Below are 17,974 nucleotides of genomic sequence, written 5' to 3'. Positions count from 1 at the left end.
TCCCAGGGGGTGGTGTTACCCTGTTACTGCCCTTGCATTTGGTGGGCATGGAAGGGAGAATCATCAGAACTTGTCCCCACAAACATGACACCCTCTTCCTGGGCCTTCCTTGGCTTCTCGTGGGTTGAGCAGTAGATACGGCCCTGGTCCCACAGGCCCTTGGGAACGCAGCCCTCTGGGGCTAGTGGGGAGGGGGCAGGTCCTGTCGCCATCATTGGCTCAGTGCAGGGGAGGTCAGAGGATCAGGGGCATAGTGGGCAGAGGGGTCAGCCCCCGCGTGGAGTTCAGCTGCGGCCTGGCCTGGCTCCACAGCAGGAGGGCACATGCCCCCAGGTGTGCGGGACACCCTGGTTAGTAAGCTCCTAGAATGAGGACGTGAATGCCCCCCGGGTGGCTCTTAGGGGTTGGTGGGGGTCATCCCACCCTCAGGTCTGGCAGGGGCAGGATCTGCCTGTGGGGCCCCCAAGGAGCAGCGGAACAGCTCCATGCTCTGACAGAGAGATGGGGGCCACCCTATACAGTCTCTAAGCCTGGAGTAAGGTGCCCTGTGTCTGCCAACCACAGTGGCCCCAGCAGCGGCCTCCTCGAGCTCACTTAGCATCTTTTCGTCATCACAGTGGGCAAACAGCTTGCAGGAGTTCGTCATGCCGTGGGTACAGGAGGGGTAGGGGCACAGGGTTGGGCCTAGTCAGGCGGAGTGGAGGGCTTTCATGGGAATGAAGCAGAGACCCCCCGCCCCACTGGGGGTCAGGAGATGGGGACGCTAGCTAGTTCTGCCTCCTGTAAGCTCTGTGTCTTTGCTTCTCTCTGAGTGAAAGGGGGACAATAGGGACAATAATACCCCTGTGGGAGTGGGTTTGGACCCAGGTGGATGTGAGTTAGAAGATGGTGCCTTGAAGATGCTCCAGCCCTGTTAGCTTTCCCTAGCACCTTCGCCTCGGACTACCACGTCTCCTGGACCAGTACGAACGGCACCTCCAGATGCGCTGCTAGGTCAGCTTCAGCGCTGGCGCCTGTATCTCCAGCCTACCTTGCTCAGAGCAACCACAAGCCCAGCACTTGGGATATCCACCAGGCGAGGGGTGGGAGCGGGCGGGGAGGGGGCTGGACCTTTCTCGGAGGGGAGGGGCACAGAGCCTGTGGAAGGGGTGGGGTGGGACCTAGATGGGAGGGCGGGAAGCTGGGTCTGGAGGAGCTGGGCCAGGCTCCAGGGGGAGGAGCGGGAGTGCCCGGGGTGGAATCCAGAGTCTGGCAGGATCCTACGCCCTCCCGCAGCCCAGGTGCAAAGCCTGCGCAGGGAAACCTCACTCTCTTCTACTGGAAGCTGCTGGCTGTGCGTCTGGACTTCGTCATCACTTTCGAGGTAGGCTCAAGTTCAGGCTCTGCCGCCGACTGGCTGTACATGGGGATATATTACAGAATAGGATCTATTTCATAGTATCGTTAGGAAGATTCAATGTCCCGCACTTGCCTAGCACATCGTAAGTTCTCAATGATTTAATCTCATTACTACAACTACTATTATCTCTGGGCAACAGACTTGGAGGTAGGGAGGAAGCATGTTCTCTCCAGCTTTGCTGAAGATCCCTCTTTTCTAGCCCTGCCTCTAACAGGGTCCCAGTGTGAAGGGGTTCTAATTATATCTCTGTATCTTTGAGCAAATGACAACTTATTTATGCTTCGGCTTCTTCACTTGTAAAACAGGAGTAGTAGTTGTATTTACCTCCTAGAGCTCTGAGGATTAAATGAATTAATACCCGGACAACCCTCAGAATAGTGCCTCGCGTTTAGTAAGCGCTCTATAAATTGAGATTGCTAAGGCAATCATTCTCTCTTTGGTCCCCTTTCTCCCCAGCACGTGGTATTCTTCTTCCTGCCCTTCATTGCTTGGCTTGTGCCCAACGTGCCAGCCGTCCCAGCTACCAAGATAAAGCGCGACCGCTACCTGGCTAAACAGGCGCTAGCGGACGACCGTGGGGCGCCTTCAGTCGGAAGGCCTGGGGACCCTGGCCCCACCCCTCTGGCCACGCCCCCGCCCTTAGCTCAACTTTCATCGCCAGCCCCCAACCCCTGCCCTCGTTCTGGTTCGTCCTCGCTGGGAGGGAGGATTGGCCGCATTACTTCTAATTATCTCTTAGCCCCGCCCTTCGCCAAACTCCACCCACGCCCCCTTTTAAACTAGATACCCGCTCGAGTCTACTGTGCTCTGGGGGCCAGCCTGCTCAGCCTGACCGAGTCGTGCTTTCCGTTCGCTACAGCAGAAGCTCTGTCCCCGGAGCCCGGGATGCAGGAGCGAGTGAAGCAGGACTGCCCTTCCAGGACCCTAGGTCCCCAAGAATGCTCCTTAGATTATGGTTCTCTGCTTCTAGCTAGGGGTCTGGGCAGTACCTTGGCCAGCGTCCTCAAGGTTGCCCCAGAGCTGGGATGAGAGGGTCGGAGTTCTCTGAAGACCCCTAGTCCTGCCCCATGTGCAATGCTGACAATACACCTCTCTCTGAGCCCCAGCTTGCTGCCTCTCCTTGGACACCTGGTCCCCAGTCCCTGCGTGCAGTGTCTCCTCATTATGGGATGATGCTCTGGGGGGCCCCCAGGGGTATATGAGGGAGTGGAGGCACCGAATCACTTTGAACTGAATAGCCACCTGTTGGCAGAGGGAGTCCACTGGGGTCTGGGCCCTGGACCCCCTGCCCCCTATGTTCTTCAAGGCCTGTAGTGTGCGGCTGAAAATGAGTTAGGTCAGCTGAGACACCTCCCAGCAGACTCTCACACTGTCTTTACCAGATCCTCTCCAAAGCCTGGGGAGGCAATACAGGGCAGTGATTAAGGACACTCGTTAGTGGTGGAGTCACACGACCTGGATTTGAATATTCCTTCTGACTCTTATCAGCTGTGTGACCTTGAGCAAGTTATTTAATTCCTGGAACCTCAACTTCATCATCTGCGAGATAGGCGCTTCCCAGAGCTGACGAGAGATTTCAGTGGGATAATGCCCCTCCCAACCTGTACGGCCTCACACCCTCATCTGAAAAGTGGGGCTGTAACAGCAGCCAGAGCAGTGCCTGGCACATAGCGAGTGTGCAATAAGTGTTATTAGCAACGCGAATATTAGTATTTATGGACATATTCATGTTAGTGCTGAGTGCCTGGCAATTACCATGTGCTCAAATAAATGGCAGGTGGCCCCTGGGAGAAGGCAGCTTCTCCTTTCCCAGGCGTGGGAAGATTGCATGCAGGGCACAGAGTAGGCCTTCCTTCCCTGATGCTGGTTCTGCTTGGGCTATTTCAGTTGGTTTGTTGAGGGCTCATTGGGTGTGGGGCTAGAGTCTGGGAAGGCTTCCTGGTGGAGGAGGCCATTAGAGGTGTTGAGATAGGTCATTCGTGAAGAGCAGTGATGCTGGAAGGGCTGGCCAGGGTGATGCTAGATGTATCACACCACCTGCCTTCCTGATTTCTGTCCCCCAGTCGTAGAGATGAGTGTCCCCACTTGATAGGTGCTGTAGCGGACTCAGGGGGTCGGCCCACTGAGTTCTCAGGGTCCCTGAGGAGTCCAAGGTTTGAGAGCTTCCCCGCGAAGCTCCCCCCATGCTCTCCTGCCCCAAGGAGCCTCCTGAGCGTGTCTCACATTTGGGAAGCTCTAGAAGAGGGTGCCCTGTCTGCTGGGAAGAAAAGAAGTGCCTCCCCATCTTTAGGACTCGGTCTGGGGTCCTTCAGATCCTCTCCTGGGCATAGGACTCCCATTGTTCCAGCCCCCCTCTTGTACCCCAGACTGGCCAAACCGGTTCTGGGGGAGGGGGGCGGGGAGCAGGCACGTTGAGACAGCCGCCTGCCTGCCTGCGAGGTTCCCTCCGCCTTCACCTCCCCCCCTCCCTGCCCCACACAATACCCAGGAGCTTGCATTGCCCGGGCTCAGGGGCCATGCTGACATCGCCCCCTGAGGACCTGGCTGCAACCCCAGAGCCCCCAGGGTGGCCTGCAGCCCTGGACCGTGCCGGAGGCTGGACGGAGCTCCCCGGCTGAGGTAGGGCCCCCCACGGCTGCCAGCAGCCCCATCCTCCTCCCGCCAGTCTTCCAGAGTGAGTCCTTTGTGCTGCCTGACTGGCCTCTGATCCGGACCGCACTCACTGAGGGCCTCCTGGGGCTGCACAGCCTGCCTGGCCTGGATCCCCTTTCCAGCCGTGACCTTCCCTTGGCTTTGTCCCTTTAGGGGCTGAGGGGCCTTAGCAGGGTCCCTACTTCTCTGGGCACCAGGGAAGGGGTAGGGAAAAGCTGGGCACAGGAGGCCAGAGGTGCTTTGCCTGGACCATGGTAGTGTCCAGGGGCCCACTCTGCCAGCCTTGCCAAAAAGGGGATCCATTGTCCTGTGGTTAGCAGTGGCCACTGGTTGGGACCCTTGGCCCTTGCCCATCCTTCTCAGCTTGCAGAGATGCTCTTGATGACACAGGTTTCCTGGAAGGGACAGCCAGGAGGGGCCTTAGGGGCTACTTTACAGATGGGGACACTGAGGCCCAGGGACAGACTATGACTTGACTACGGCTTGCCACACCGGCCAGGGCATAAGGCCACACAGCTTGTCCATGTCCACACCGGGCCTTGAACTTTGGCAGGGTTTCCCCCTGTGGGTTCCAGAACGACTCTGGCCTAATGGGCACTGGAGTGTCCTGTGGTCATGTCTTGTGCAGGTAATGTCCCTGCCCCCTTGGCCAGGTCTCTTCTTGAGTTTTTTTCTTTTCTAGCAGAGATGAGCTACACAAAATAAAAACACAGCTCTGCACCTCCTTGGCCCCCAGCATCCGGCTGAGTGGGCCACACCCCTGGAAGGCCACAGGGCAGGCAGCACAGCTAGATGGGTCATTCCCTGGCTCTTCCCCTAGAGACCTGCCTCCAGCCCCATCTCCCCCTAGAAAGCTTTCCACCACCACCACCCAACGTTCACCCAGCCTTCTTCCCCCTGAAGCTTTCAGAGGGTTATTCCTGCCCCAAGGGCTCCATGTTTTGCTGGTTTATCTCTGCAACTGACAGGGGGTGGAGGTTCCTTCCTGCCCTTCAGGTGCTTCCAGGGCCCAAGTGGAGAAAATCTCCCAGAACACAAGGGAGCAGGGACATGCGTGTGTTCTCATGTGTGTGTGCCCGCAGAAGCAAGTGGGACCTCTGTGTCGAGGACATCGGTTCCTGGAGAGAAAAAGACCTGTCTGGCAGACAGAGGTCCCAGGTCGCCTGCTAGATGCTTCTGCAGAGTAGGGTGTATCTCACCCTCATTGCCTCAGCTTTTCCATCTGTGCGGTAGCCCAAGCCATCTCCGAACTGGAGAAAGACTAATAATAATACTCAGAAGCATGATCATTATTGACAGAGCTCCCACTATGTTATCCTTAATTCTCGTCAGTGTTTTGGAGTTGGCATGACTATCCTATTTACCAGATGAGGAAACTGAGATACTTGCTTAGATGGATAGACGTTTAAGGTACAAGCTAAAGCCGTCCCTGTGGGGGACAGTGACTGTCCCTTAGGAGCAGCATGCCCCCCACCCAGGCAGGGGATGAAGAGAGTAGGGGAAGAGTTGAGGGGCTGTGCAGAGAGAGTGGGGCCCAGTCACAGGCCCAGCTGTCCCCACTGGGTCCTCTACTCTCCTCCCTCGCTCTCTCTCTGGGTTGCTGACCTGTCACTGTTTCTCTCAGGCCAAAGCTTTCTCTTTGTGTACTAGGTCCCTAGGTATTTCAGCCAGAATGGTTAGCTATTACTTCCTCCAAGAAGCCTTCCTGGAATGCTCAGGTTGAGTTGAGCCCAGCACCCTGCTCTTATGGTTCCTCTGGTTCTGCTCTTGCCAACCTAGATTGTAACCGTTTCATTTTTGGCTTCCCCACTGTACTGGCAACCCCGCAAGGCATGAAATGTTCGTCCATCTGTCTCCCTGGGCTTTTCTGGGCTTCACCTTTGTCTCTGAGTGTCTGGTCTGTCTGAAATTTTCAGTGTCCCTTTCTGTCTCCATCTTGGTGTCCCTGAGTGTCTCAGTGTCTGTGATTTCTGGTTTGCAGGACTTTGGGTCTCAGTTTCTAAGTTGCTGTCTAAAGGGTCTCTGTTTCTCTAGTCTCTATCTCTGTCTCCTGGGCCTCCTAGCCCTGCCAGGCTGGGCACTGCCCTTTTGGCCTGAGGGGCCTCTGGGGTTGGGGGGGTTCCTGGCTGCCCCGCCTGCCCACCGCGAGGCCAGGCTAGGGTAGGCCCCCGCCCAGCCGCTGCCTGCTCCCTCCCTCCCTACCGCCTGCCTCACCACAGGGTTTGATGAATCAAACTCTTTGTCTGGGTGGGATCTCCCCCAGCCAGCTGGGCAGAGAGAGGGCTTCCCCTGCCGGAGCAGTCGAACATCAGCAGCAGGCCTCGTCTGGAGAGGTGAGGGGCTGTAGGAGGGCAGTTGGCAGAGGGCCACCCTGCAAGGGTGGGAGCTTGGACCCCTGGATCATTAGGCCTGTCCCGAGGCTTCAGTGGCCTCCCCGGGGTGACTGCCTACGCAGAGAGGATCCCTTCAGCCTGGCCCGATGCCTGGGCTGGGAGCTGGCGTAGGGAAGAAATCCTCCTCACCCCAAGTTGGGGGGCTGGGACACCGCCCTGCCTTCTCCTGGGAGGTCCCGGCCTGATCTGCGTGGTGGCAACTCCTGCCAGTCCGTGACCCTCCCGGCCAGCTTGGCATGGGTGTGGGCACCACTCAGCACTGAAGTCTGCCACTCTGGGCACGGGAAGGGAGGTTGGGTAACACCAAGCCAGGACTTCTGGGCCTGGATGTTTGTGTCTGCACCCTGGTGAGTGAGCGTGAATGGGACAGGAGTGTGAGAAAGCTTGAGTGGATGTGCAAATAACTGATGGGTCAGTGTGTGTGAAAATGTGTAGTTGTGTGTGTGGTGTGTGAGCCTGTGAATGTGACATGTCTGAGTGTACCTGTGAGTGTGTATGTCAACATGTATACCTGGGAGGAAATGTGTGTGCAGCATATGAAACATACATGGATTTGTGTGACAGCGTGCGTGTCTGTACATCTGATCATAGGTCAGCGAGAATTAGAAAATGTACAAGGTGGTTTAAAGCTGGACTGCCTGTGTTCGAACCCTGGTTCCACGAATCACCAAATAACCTCGCGCCTCACTTTCCTCACCTATAGAGTGGGGCTAAAAATAGCATCAACTCAAGGTTGCAGTGAGGACTAAATGAGATAATATGTATAAAGCACTTGGCTTATCATTCATTAAATGCCAAGTAAGTATTAGCTATTCCTATGTAATTAGGTGTGTGAGTGCTTGTACAGGTGGGTGTACACATGTCTATGAGAGGTTTTGTCCAGGCCTCCAGGACATGGTCACTCACTGGTCAGCCCTACTGTCTTGTGTCTGGCTTTGATACCTTTTCCCTTGCAGGCCCAGGTGAGGGGCAGAGCAAAAGAGGAATGGACTGTGGGCCACCTGCCACCCTGCAGTCCCACATGGCTGGGCCACCTGGTACAGCCCGCCACCCAGTAGCTGTATGCCAGCAGGAGAGTCTGTCCTTTGTGGAGTTGCCCACCCTGCAGCCCCCAAGCCCTGTGTGTCTGGATCTCTTCCCTGTCACCCCAGAGGAGCTGCAGGCTCCTGGCAGCCGCTGGTCCGTGGGGACCCCTACTCCTCTCCAAGGGCTGCTATGGCCACCGTCCCCAGGAGTCCCAGACACTGAGACTGCTACCAGTGGGGGGATGCGGCCCAGCAGGGCTGGCAGCTGGCCACACTGTCCCAGTGCCCAGCCCCCAGCCCTGGAGGGACCCTGGAGTCCCCAGCACCCCCAGCCGCAGCGCCGGGCCAGCCATGGCTCAGAGAAGAAGTCAGCCTGTGAGTCACCCTGGGTGAGGGGGTGGTGGCTCAGTGGAGCGAACAGGGGACAGGTTGGGTGGCTTTTTAGGACTCCTAAGCCCCAGAGTTCCCCAAACAGGCAGGACAAGTGGATTTTAGTGATAGGGAACTTGGAGCTCAGGGAAGATGAGTGACTTGTCTGAGGTAACACAGCACATGCGTGGCTGTCCTGGTCTTTCTGGCCCTTTGCCCACCTTCCCCCCACTGCATTCAGGCACTGTGCTCTCTCTACCCCTCTTGTCGAATTCATTTCTCTGGGGACCAGATCTTGGCAAAAACATTGCCCTTTCACTTGGGCATCTTGCCCAGATGCTCCGGGCCACAGGGCAGCATCAGAGAGGGGGTTGGGGAGAGACCCCAGTGGATGCCAGCCTGTGTTCTCACCCCACCTGCAGGGCGCAAGATGCGGGTGTACCAGCGTGAAGAGGCCCACACTGTCTTCCTTGAGCCTGGCCAGGTGGCAGAGCAGTCCCTGGGCACAGAGGAGCCTAGGTCGCTAGAGCTGTCTGGACCCAGCCGAGTGGGCCTTGAGGGGCCTGAGCGGAGGCGCTTTTCAGCCTCTGAGCTGATGACCCGGCTGCACTCTTCCCTGCGCTTCGGGCGGAATTCAGCAGCCAGGGCACTGACCCAAGGGTCAGGCACTGGAGCACCTCGGGAAGGTACCTGCTCCTCCCCATGGCCCTTAGAGCAGCCCAGGAGCCAGATGCAGGGTGGAGCAAGGCTCACTCACTGGACACCTGAGACTGGGTACTGGTCAGCTGGAGTGCGGCGCCTGGGAGCCCAGGGCTACTCTCTTTGGGCCACCTACTCTCAGCTCTCGCCCTCTCCAGGGAAAGCATCTGGAAGGGAGTCGTGCAGTGTGGAGATGAGGGTGGACGGTGTGGCGATGGCAGTACCTGTGGACCCAAGCGGGGGCCATGGCAGCTGGCCTGAGTCCAGGTACCACCTCCTACTCCAGGATCCGGTGTGAGGCGGGGCGCAGGCAAAGAAGAGCCCTGACATTCTGTTTCCTAGGCTGGAATCACAAGAAGAGTCGGCTCTGGGTTCCAGAAGTGCCAGCGAGCGACGACAGTCACGGTTCCTCCTTAACTGTATGCGGGAGGGGTGTCATGGAGATAGAGGCTAGGGTTTTGGGGAAGCTGGGAAATGGGTTCGAGAATTGAGAGGCAGGGATCGTGTGAGAGGGAGAGAATTGAATTTCAGTATCCAGCACAGCTGCTAGCATGCAGTTGGTGCTCAAGCAATGTTCTTGGGATGAATGAGTGGATGAATGAATGAATGAATTCACTATGTCCGGCTATCTGAACCTTCGGAAAGACTTGTTGAACGAGGCGGGCCCTTGGGGGAGCCCAGGAGGCGCCCGGCCAGGGCTGGCGGGCGCCCCACAGCCCTCCCCTGCCCCTCTCCCTGCCCAGCCGTCCTCTACCAGGAATACAGCGACGTGGCCAGCGCCCGCGAACTGCGGCGGCAGCAGCGCGAGGAGGAGGGCCCCGGGGACGAAGCCGAGGGCGCGGAGGAGGGGCCGGGGCCGCCGCGCGCCAATCTCTCGCCGAGCAGCTCCTTCCGGGCGCAGCGCTCGGCGCGAGGCTCCACCTTCTCGCTGTGGCAAGACATCCCCGACGTGCGAGGGAGCGGCGTCCTGGCCACGCTGAGCCTGCGCGACTGCAAACTGCAGGAGGTGCGGGCGGGGACTTGGAGGGGCGGGGCGGGGCCAGCAGAGCTGCCAGTCGTGGGAGGTGGTCCTTTGGCCCAGAGGGGGTGGGACAACAGGAGCGGGGCTAGGAGTACCCGGTCCCTAGATTTAGCGGGACTGCAAACGGCAGAAGGCGGGGAATTTGGGGCCACAGCAGGGAGGTACCGATGGGACAGTAAATCTGAAGGTGGTTGCTAGGACCTGACAAGGCGGGGCTGGCTGCATGCGAAGAAGGAGGAGCCTTGGAGCCAAAGACCAGTGGAGGAGCTGGATGAGGGGGCGGGGTCAGGGGAGGGTCCCACGGGACGAGGCCTAGGATAGGGCAGGGACAGAGGAGGGGCGGATTCAGGCTGGGCTAGAGGAGGAGGGCATCGCTGAAAGCTAGGACTGGGAAGCTTCGGGGCCAACAAGCAAAAACCGTGTTGTGGGCGGGGCCAAGAGCAGGGGCGTTGGTGGGAGGGCGGGGCTCGAAACGCTGGGCTAGGGGCTTAATCCAGGGCTTCAGTTGTTTGAACTTGCACGCGGCAGGAGATGGGTCCCGAACACCACCAGGCACCAGATCAGGGATGGCGCTAGAGATGGGGTCGGGAAGACGGGGTGTGGCTGTGTCTAGGGAGGTGATGTTCAGGGCTTGGGGTAAGAGCTCAGCGAGGAGGGGTTGTCCTGGTGGGCTGGTCCGCCAGGTTGGTCCTGCAGGTTCAACCCTACATCCGCCCTTGCTCAGGCCAAGTTTGAGCTGATCACGTCCGAGGCCTCATACATCCACAGCCTATCGGTGGCCGTGGACCACTTCTTAGGCTCAGCTGAGCTGAGTGATTGTCTGGGGGCGCAGGACAAACAGTGGTTGTTCTCCAAACTGCCCGAGGTCAAGAGCACCAGCGAGAGGTGAGGGACTGGCGTGGCCTGGCCTGTCTGGGGGCGGGGACCGAGCCTGCGATTGGCCAGGCTCCCAGGTTTCGGGTCTCACCCTGGCCCTGACCCATTGATGACCCCTCAGGTTCCTGCAGGACCTGGAGCAGCGACTAGAGGCAGATGTACTGCGCTTCAGTGTGTGTGACATTGTATTGCACCACTGCCCGGCCTTCCGCCTTGTCTACCTGCCCTACGTTACCAACCAGGCCTACCAGGAGCGCACCTACCAGCGCCTGCTGTAGGGCTGGGGCCTCTGAAAGGGGGGAGGATGAAGGGATTCTCAGGTGGGATTAGGTGCAGAGGACTGGGTGAGGAAGGGTGACCTGGGAGGGAGGGGTCCCTGAAAAGGGATCTGTGGCCAGAATGCAGGAAGGATGTGCTGAGAAAGCACCTGAAGAACCAATGGGGTAGCTGGGTCATGAATCCCAGGAGTTCAGGCCCAACTGTGACCCCAGACCCCTCCCAATTTTCCAGCCTGGGGAACCCCAAGTTCCCCAGCATTCTGGCTCGCCTAGAAGAATCTCCCGTGTGCCAACGTCTGCCCCTCACCTCCTTCCTCATCCTGCCATTTCAAAGGATCACCCGCCTCAAGATGCTGGTGGAGGTACCTAGAGGGTGGGCACCAGGCTGCAGTGAGGGCAGGCGAAGGAGAGGCTGCTTTGCCCTTCACAGCCCTTTCTGGGCATCCGCGGATGGGTGGGATCATGGGGAGAGGTCATGGCCTGCCTCATTGAACTGACCCCACCTTCTAGAACATCCTGAAGCGGACAGCACAGGGCTCTGACGATGAAGACATGGCCACCAAGGCCTTCAATGCACTCAAGGAGGTGAGCTCAGCAGGGCAGGAGCTACCTGGCTCCCAGGGGCCTCCCGGAGCCTCAGTGCATCTCTAAAACAGCCCCAGCCTTCAGAGCTTCTGGTCCCCAGGTGGGAGTCTGAGCCTGGGCTCTGGGAGCCAGGGTTTGGGAGCTGCAAGTGACCCACCTATGGCCTCCCCAGCTGGTGCAAGAATGCAATGCCAGTGTGCAGTCCATGAAGAGGACAGAGGAGCTCATCCACCTGAGCAAGAAGATCCACTTTGAGGGCAAGGTGCATGCCCACAGCCAGCGGGACGGGCACACAAAGGGCAGCTCTTGTCCCTTCCCATCCCTGGCCTGTGCCCTCTGCCCAGCTGCTCTGGGCCTGACCTGTCTCCTGCCTTGCCTCCTCCACCTTCCCAGATCTTCCCACTGATCTCTCAGGCCCGCTGGCTGGTGCGGCACGGGGAGCTGGTGGAGCTGGCACCACTGCCTGCCGCCCCCCCGGCCAAGCTGAAGCTGTCCAGCAAGGCGGTCTACCTGCACCTCTTCAATGACTGCTTGCTTCTCTCCCGGCGGAAGGAGTGAGTCGGGGCAGGGTGTGAGGGAAGGTTGATGGGAGACTACCTTCTGCCTCACTAATGGGCTCACAACCAGTCCATCGCTGGGCCTGGGAGCCCTGGCCAGTGCCAGACAGTATTGCCAGGGCTCCCTGAGCCTGGGAGGCACTGGCAGGAAAGGCAGAGATTCAAGGCAAGTTCATCTTCCAGAATCAAGAGCTGGACTACGTGCAGAGGACTTGAAGCTCTGACTTAAGTCAGTTAGAGCAGAGATTAAGAGCACAGCCCTGGAGTCCCAGGTCTGCCCTGAGTCATAATGATAACAGCCAACCTTTACTGTGCGCCTATTCTGTGCCAGGCACGCTGTGTGGGTTATTCCCTTTTGTACTCTAAGTATTTCCCTGGGAAGTAGTTGTCCTCATTATTCTCGATATCTTGGAGCTGGTAAATGCAGGAGTCAGGAGGAAGCCAGGTCCGTGTGATGCCAGATCTCAGCTCTTAACCACTGTACTACCCTGCCTTCTGCCCGTAAAATAGAGGCTACTATGTAGGGAGATTCATGTGGTAATAGTACATGAAGAGAACTTAGTGTGCACTTGGCACATTGTGAACACTCAGTATTAGCTGTGGTTATAAGTTTGGGATGAAGAAGAGTTTCTGAATGACGTTAGCCTTAAGGCTGGATGGGACGCAGAATGGACATCTTCCGCTATGGGAAGGGTTCATTTCTGATTTATTTCTTTGTTCAATGCAGCATCACTGAAGCCCTGTTCCATACTGGGCTCTCTGATGGGTGCTGGGGACACAGAGGTGAATGGGCCTTGTTCTCTGCTCACAGGAGCTCTTAGACCAGGGAAAGCACATCCTAATCACCACCTGGTCAGGGTTTTGATGGAAGGGTGTACTTGTACTGTAGCATACCCCGGTGTGGGGTGAGAATCAGTAAAGCGTCACAGAGGAAGGGACATTTGAGGTGGGTTCTGAAGGATACGTAGGAGCTTTCCTGGTAGGGAAGGAGTTTGGGTCCTCCCAAAGTCCTTCCCTTTGCTCCTATAGCAAAGTCACAGTAAGGTCTAAGAGCAGAGTGTGTGTGGTGGGAAATGAAGCCTATGTGTGTCCGGATGTGTAGAGCGAGAAGCTGGAACGTTGAAAATCGGGGTGGAGAGGTTGGACTTTCTGAGGGCAGTAAGAAACACGGAGGATTAAGCAGAGGCGTGGTATTTTACTCTTGGCCAATGTGGAGGATGGACTGGAGAGGGAGACCCGAAGCTCTTACAATTGCCCAGGTGTGAGTAGATGCTCCAGAAGTGGTAGGTGGATTCTGGAGACAATGAGGAGATAGATAGGACGTGGCTGCTGGTGTGGGGTGAGAGGAGAGGAAGGAGAAGCAAGAAAGATGAGTGAGTTGCCTCTCAGGAGGGTTCTTTCACTGGAATGGGGAGCAGCGAAGAGATCTGGTTTGGGATGGGAGATACTAAATTCTATTTAGATGGGTTGAGATGAAGGAACCTATGGAACATCCCCAAATCTGCCCCCCGCCCCACCCATCCTTCCTGCAAGTGGCTATTGGACCAAAGCGAGCAGAACAAGAGACAAAGTTCAGCTTCTAGACATTAGTGAGTCAGACACTAAACAGTGCGGAGGTCTCATTGGAGTTTCTGCCCGTTGGCTCTTGGAACGGGCTCAGGGCAGAGGCTCAGGGAGAAGGTGCTTGCACGCCTGTGGTCAGGGGCTGGTCTGCTCACCTTCCACCTGTTAGTGATCTGGCCTGAACGGAGCTCCCAATTCCTTTTGTGAACTTTGCTGGCTGCCAGGGAGGTGGTGCCCTGCAAAGCCAAGATTCCTTGGGGAAAGTTCTAGAGGGGCAGACGACCCCCTCTCCCTTTAATCAGAACTTGGCTGGTCCTGAGGGTGGCGCCTGTCTGACCTCTCCTCCCCCTGTCCTGCAGGCTGGGGAAGTTTGCCGTTTTTGTCCATGCCAAGATGGCCGAGCTGCAGGTGAAGGACCTGAGCCTAAAGCCCCAGGGCATCCCTGGCCACGTGTTCCTCCTTCAGCTCCTCCACGGGCAGCACGCGAAGCACCAGTTCCTGCTGAGGGCGCAGACGGAGTGAGTGGGCCTGCCTATGGGGAGAGGGGACCCCGTCCCAGGCAGGCACTGGCCTTTTTTTCTCTGGCTTCAGGACATGAGCAGATTTGGCACCCAGGGGGTTCAGGGCCTGCTCTGTTCTTTTGATGGAGCTGGGTGGGGCACAGGGCTGTGGGAACAGGGCTGGGAGGTGTGTCCTGGGGCGGGGTAGACAGGACCTGGGTTCCAGGTCTGGACATCATACTGCATTCTCCCAGCTGTTTCACCACCCCGGCCCTGGGAAAGGCAGTTTGCATGTTGTGATAACTCAGCCTCCCTCCCTAGAAGTGAGAAGCAGCGATGGATCTCTGCCATGTGCCCCGCCAGCCCCCAGGAGGACAAGGAGGTCATCAGCGAGGGGGAAGGTAGCAACCTGCCACTCTCCTCCCTCCAAGGTCCACATCCCCTGGGCTGGGTACCTCGTTGCTTCCTGCCTTCCCTCAAATCCTGGGTGCCATGTGGCCAGTTGGGCTACCAGGAAGAGGGATCCAGTGGCCTGGGGTAGTCGGGTGGCTCTGAAGAACCTTGGAGGACAGGAAGAATTTACATAGGACAGGCCGACTCCCATATACACAGGCAGCACTGGGGAGATGACAAAGCCTTTTATGTCCTCCCATTTCCTCCCCACAGAAGCCCATTTTACACGTTAGAAAACAGAGCCTCAATAGGTAAAGTGACTTGTCCAAGTTCACCCGATACTACCAGCCCACCCAGTTTGGTAGAAATTGCTGAGAGCCTGGACTGGAACAGATTCTCTGGCTTGAGCCCTGCAGGAATCCTGTTTAGGCTGGTGGGTGAGCTTCCCGTTCCAAAGAGGTGGAATGGGAAGGGCCCTGAAGGATGAGGAGGGGCGGCCATGAAAAGATCTGGGACTGAGTGCTCCTGGTCGGAGGAACAGCCAGTGCAAAGGCCCTGAGGCAGGAGGGAGCTTAGAGTGTTGGAGGAACATCAGGGGGACCAGTGTGGCTGAGCTTCATGAGTGATGGGGAGAAGAAAAGAAGAAGGGAGGAGATGAGGTTAGCAAGGGGCAACGCAAGACCACGCAGGGCTTTGTAGGCTGCGGGAAGGACTTAGGACTTTATTCTAAGAGGAGCAGGAAGCCGTGGAGGGTCATATATGGGGGGAGTGATGTGGCTTGAATCCCAGTTGAGAACAATGGCCTAGGGGGAGCACCAGAGTAGCATTAGGAGGCGTATGAAGGGGCCATCACTGTTCTGTGGGGGTTTCTGGGGGCAGTTGGGCATTGACCTGGAGGTCAGGAGCAAGGTATTGGATTGAGCTGGGGAGGGGAGAGCCCTGGGCACAGAAACTAACTGAAGCTGGGAGGGACCGGATTCACCTAGGGCTTGTGTTTAGGGTAAGAGGGGAGAAGAGTGGCCAGGGAGGGTTAGAGAGGGGCAGAGGAAAAGAAGCAGCAGCGACCACCGTCCCATCCCCTTACTTCCTCCCACTGCCCCTTCCTGCCCACCCCATCATGCTCCGGGGACTCCCTCAGTCTCTCTTGGGCTGTCAGACCGCCCCCAGGTTCAGTGTGTCAGGACATACAAGGCGCTGCAGCCAGACGAGCTGACCTTGGAGAAGACTGACATCCTGGCAGTGAGGACCCGGACCAGTGACGGTGAGAGGGGCCCTCTGGGAAGGCCTCCCTGATGGGGCTGGCATGAGCAGGAGGTAGCTAGATGGCTGAGACATCACAGGAAAAGGTTATGCAAGCATTGCTCAACCAGCCACAGCATGCTGGAATGAAGTTAGACAAGAGGAGGAACTTCCTACTTGTAAAGATGTAGGATCAAGAGTGACTGATGGGGGAGAGTGGGAAATACCCTTTGAGGATGCTAGGAAAAACAGGTCAGAAGTTCCTCTATGAGACTCCTAGAGGCAGGGTCCTTCTTGGAGCTGGGAGACGCTCAGATGACATCACCTTGGCCCCAGTGGTGCAGATGAGGCTTGCATCAGGGCCTAGGAGCCTTCCCTTGCAGACCTGGCCCCAGTGTCCCTCTGATGCTACTGATGCTGCTCCTGGCCTGTGTGCCCCTAGGCTGGCTGGAGGGGGTCCGCCTGGCAGATGGTGAGAAGGGGTGGGTGCCCCAGGCCTACGTAGAAGAGATCAGCAGCCTCAGTGCCCGCCTCCGAAACCTCCGGGAGAATAAGCGGATCACAAGTGCCACCAGCAAACTTGGGGAGCCTCCTGCATGATGGGCAGCCGTGGCCTGGGACATCAGTTGCATGCCCGGCTCCCAGACAGGTCTGGAGGGGGACTGCAGTGTCTCCGTGCCCCAAGCCGCTGCTGCTGGGACTTCTGCCCTGCGGCCAGGCATCGAGAGTACAGCTGTCCTCACACTTCTCGGTGTCCACTCTTCAGGGCTGGGGACAGTTTCTTCCTCTGGCATGGGGGCCACAACAGGTGACCTGATATCTGGCAAGGACTGGGGCCCTCTGTCTTCCATGTCCTTGACCCTGCCTGACCCTTGGTGCCTTTACCAGGGGCCTGGCAAGGAAAGGCTCTGGTAGTGATGGGTCCCGGGGCCTATATGTATCTGGGGTCTTCTGGCCAGTGCCTGTGTGTGCCCTGGTTACTACTTGTCTGTAAATAAACTCCCATCATGCCTTTGCTTGGAGTCTGTGAGCCGTCTGATGCTGCCCCTGCCCAGCCCCATATCCCCAGCTAAAGACCAGGAGGGTCTCGGGCTGCCTCCCATGGGAGATTTGCCCTTCTGTAGAGTTCCCCTCGCAACCAGGGGAAGCTGGGAGAGGGACTGCATGTCAGACTGCTTTGGGCTGCTATTAACAAAATAGCAAATTCAAATAGGCTTAAATATTAAAGAAACTTTATTAGTACTTGTTTCTTACAGCTTCTGTAACAAATCACTGCAAACTAGATGATGTAAGCAACAGAAATTTGTTGTCTCACAGTTCTGGAGGCCAGAAGTCTCTGAAATTGGTATCAGTGGGCCAAAATCTCGGTGTCTGGACATCCAGGCTCCAAGCTGCAGCAGAGATATTCTCTAGGGGAGAGCTGTTCTCTGCCTAGTTCAGCTTTGGCGGCTGCCAGCACCCCTAGCCTGGCAGTTGTATCTCTCCAGTCTCTTCTCTGAGACCACTGCCTTCCCACAGTGTCCATGTCAAATCTTCCCCTGCCTCCCTCCTATAAGGATACCTGTGATTGCATTTGGGGCCCACCCAGATTCTCAATTCTTAACCTAAATCCATGTTATAGCCCTGGCTGGTATAGCTCAGTGGATTGAGCACCGGCCTACCAACCAAAGGGCAACTGGTTCAATTCCTGGTCAGGGCACAAGCCTGGGTTGTGGGTGAGGTCCCTGGTTGGGGGTGTGTGAGAGGCAACTGATCGATGTATCACTCACAAATCAGTGTTCCCCTCCCTTCCCATCTCTCTAAAAGTAAATAAATCTTTGAAAAAAAATCCATCTTATAATTCTTAACTTAAATCCCATCTACAAAGACCCACCCCTTTTTTTTGTCATGTGAGATGACATTCAGAGGTTCCAGGCATTAGAATGTAGATGTATTTTGGGAGACCTTTTCTCAGTCTACCACAGTTCTCATGACTGAGAAATGTAGAATAGTGTGGGCTTCAGGAAAGGCTCAATCCAGTGGCTCATTGCTGTCTCTGAGGACCCAGACCTTCACACTTCTCAGCTCTGTTGTTCTTGGTGTCACCTTCATCCTAAGGCTCCCGGGGGCTTCTTCATTCACATCCAGTATGGAAGAAGAGAAACGGGCTTGTCTCCACATTCTCAGAGTCCTGGGACACTCTCTGATAGGACCAGCTTGGGTCACCTCTGGGCTGATCACGGGGGCCAAGGGCTGGTGCGTGCTAATAGATCTAAGCCCAGGCTGTGTGCTCTATCCCTGGAGCCAAGCTGGGAAATTGTGTGCCCTGAAACCCTGTGGAACCCTCAGAGTAATCCGTGGCTGCTGCAAAGGAAGGGTAAATGCTGGGGAGGCCAATTCATTGGAAACCAAATCACCCACGAGAGTAGAAGGACCAGGGAATGGA

At 57.0% G+C, this 17,974-nt stretch overlaps 1 protein-coding gene across 5 annotated transcripts; it reads left to right on the top strand.

The window, feature by feature from the left end:
* The first annotated feature begins 1,247 nt into the window (after nucleotides 1-1,247).
* ARHGEF19 (Rho guanine nucleotide exchange factor 19) lies at nucleotides 1,248-17,332 on the top strand. 5 transcript variants are annotated; one of them, XM_071220848.1, is made up of 16 exons: nucleotides 1,248-1,363; nucleotides 7,401-7,844; nucleotides 8,261-8,524; nucleotides 8,696-8,804; nucleotides 8,880-8,956; nucleotides 9,281-9,543; nucleotides 10,283-10,443; nucleotides 10,556-10,708; nucleotides 10,945-11,074; nucleotides 11,223-11,297; nucleotides 11,470-11,559; nucleotides 11,691-11,851; nucleotides 13,777-13,935; nucleotides 14,239-14,318; nucleotides 15,467-15,571; nucleotides 15,992-17,332. In XM_071220848.1, the coding sequence occupies exons 2-16, from the start codon at nucleotides 7,430-7,432 to the stop codon at nucleotides 16,147-16,149; spliced, it is 2,400 nt and encodes a 799-aa protein (XP_071076949.1). In that variant the 5' UTR covers nucleotides 1,248-1,363; nucleotides 7,401-7,429; the 3' UTR covers nucleotides 16,150-17,332. The 5 variants fall into 5 exon arrangements, with proteins under 5 accessions (XP_071076949.1, XP_071076951.1, XP_053777100.1 ...); XM_053921125.2 differs by lacking the exon at nucleotides 1,248-1,363 and adding an exon at nucleotides 3,834-4,018; XM_053921126.2 differs by lacking the exon at nucleotides 1,248-1,363 and adding an exon at nucleotides 4,040-6,384.
* The last annotated feature ends 642 nt before the right edge of the window (nucleotides 17,333-17,974 follow it).

This window comes from Desmodus rotundus, chromosome 3 (assembly GCF_022682495.2).
Source record: "Desmodus rotundus isolate HL8 chromosome 3, HLdesRot8A.1, whole genome shotgun sequence".
In the NCBI taxonomy this organism is placed as follows: Eukaryota; Metazoa; Chordata; class Mammalia; order Chiroptera; family Phyllostomidae; genus Desmodus; species Desmodus rotundus.
Note: the sequence above shows the minus strand (reverse complement) of the source record. Positions and strands in the feature narration are given on the sequence as shown.

Excerpts from the sequence above, each read along its gene's own strand:
- ARHGEF19 (XM_071220848.1), top strand. The coding sequence starts at position 7,430 with ATGGACTGTGGGCCACCTGCCACCCTGCAGTCCCACATGGCTGGGCCA. Across the intron at positions 7,845-8,260 it reads CTCAGAGAAGAAGTCAGCCT|GGCGCAAGATGCGGGTGTAC; the intron begins GTGAGTCACCCT and ends CCCCACCTGCAG. Across the intron at positions 8,525-8,695 it reads CACTGGAGCACCTCGGGAAG|GGAAAGCATCTGGAAGGGAG; the intron begins GTACCTGCTCCT and ends CGCCCTCTCCAG.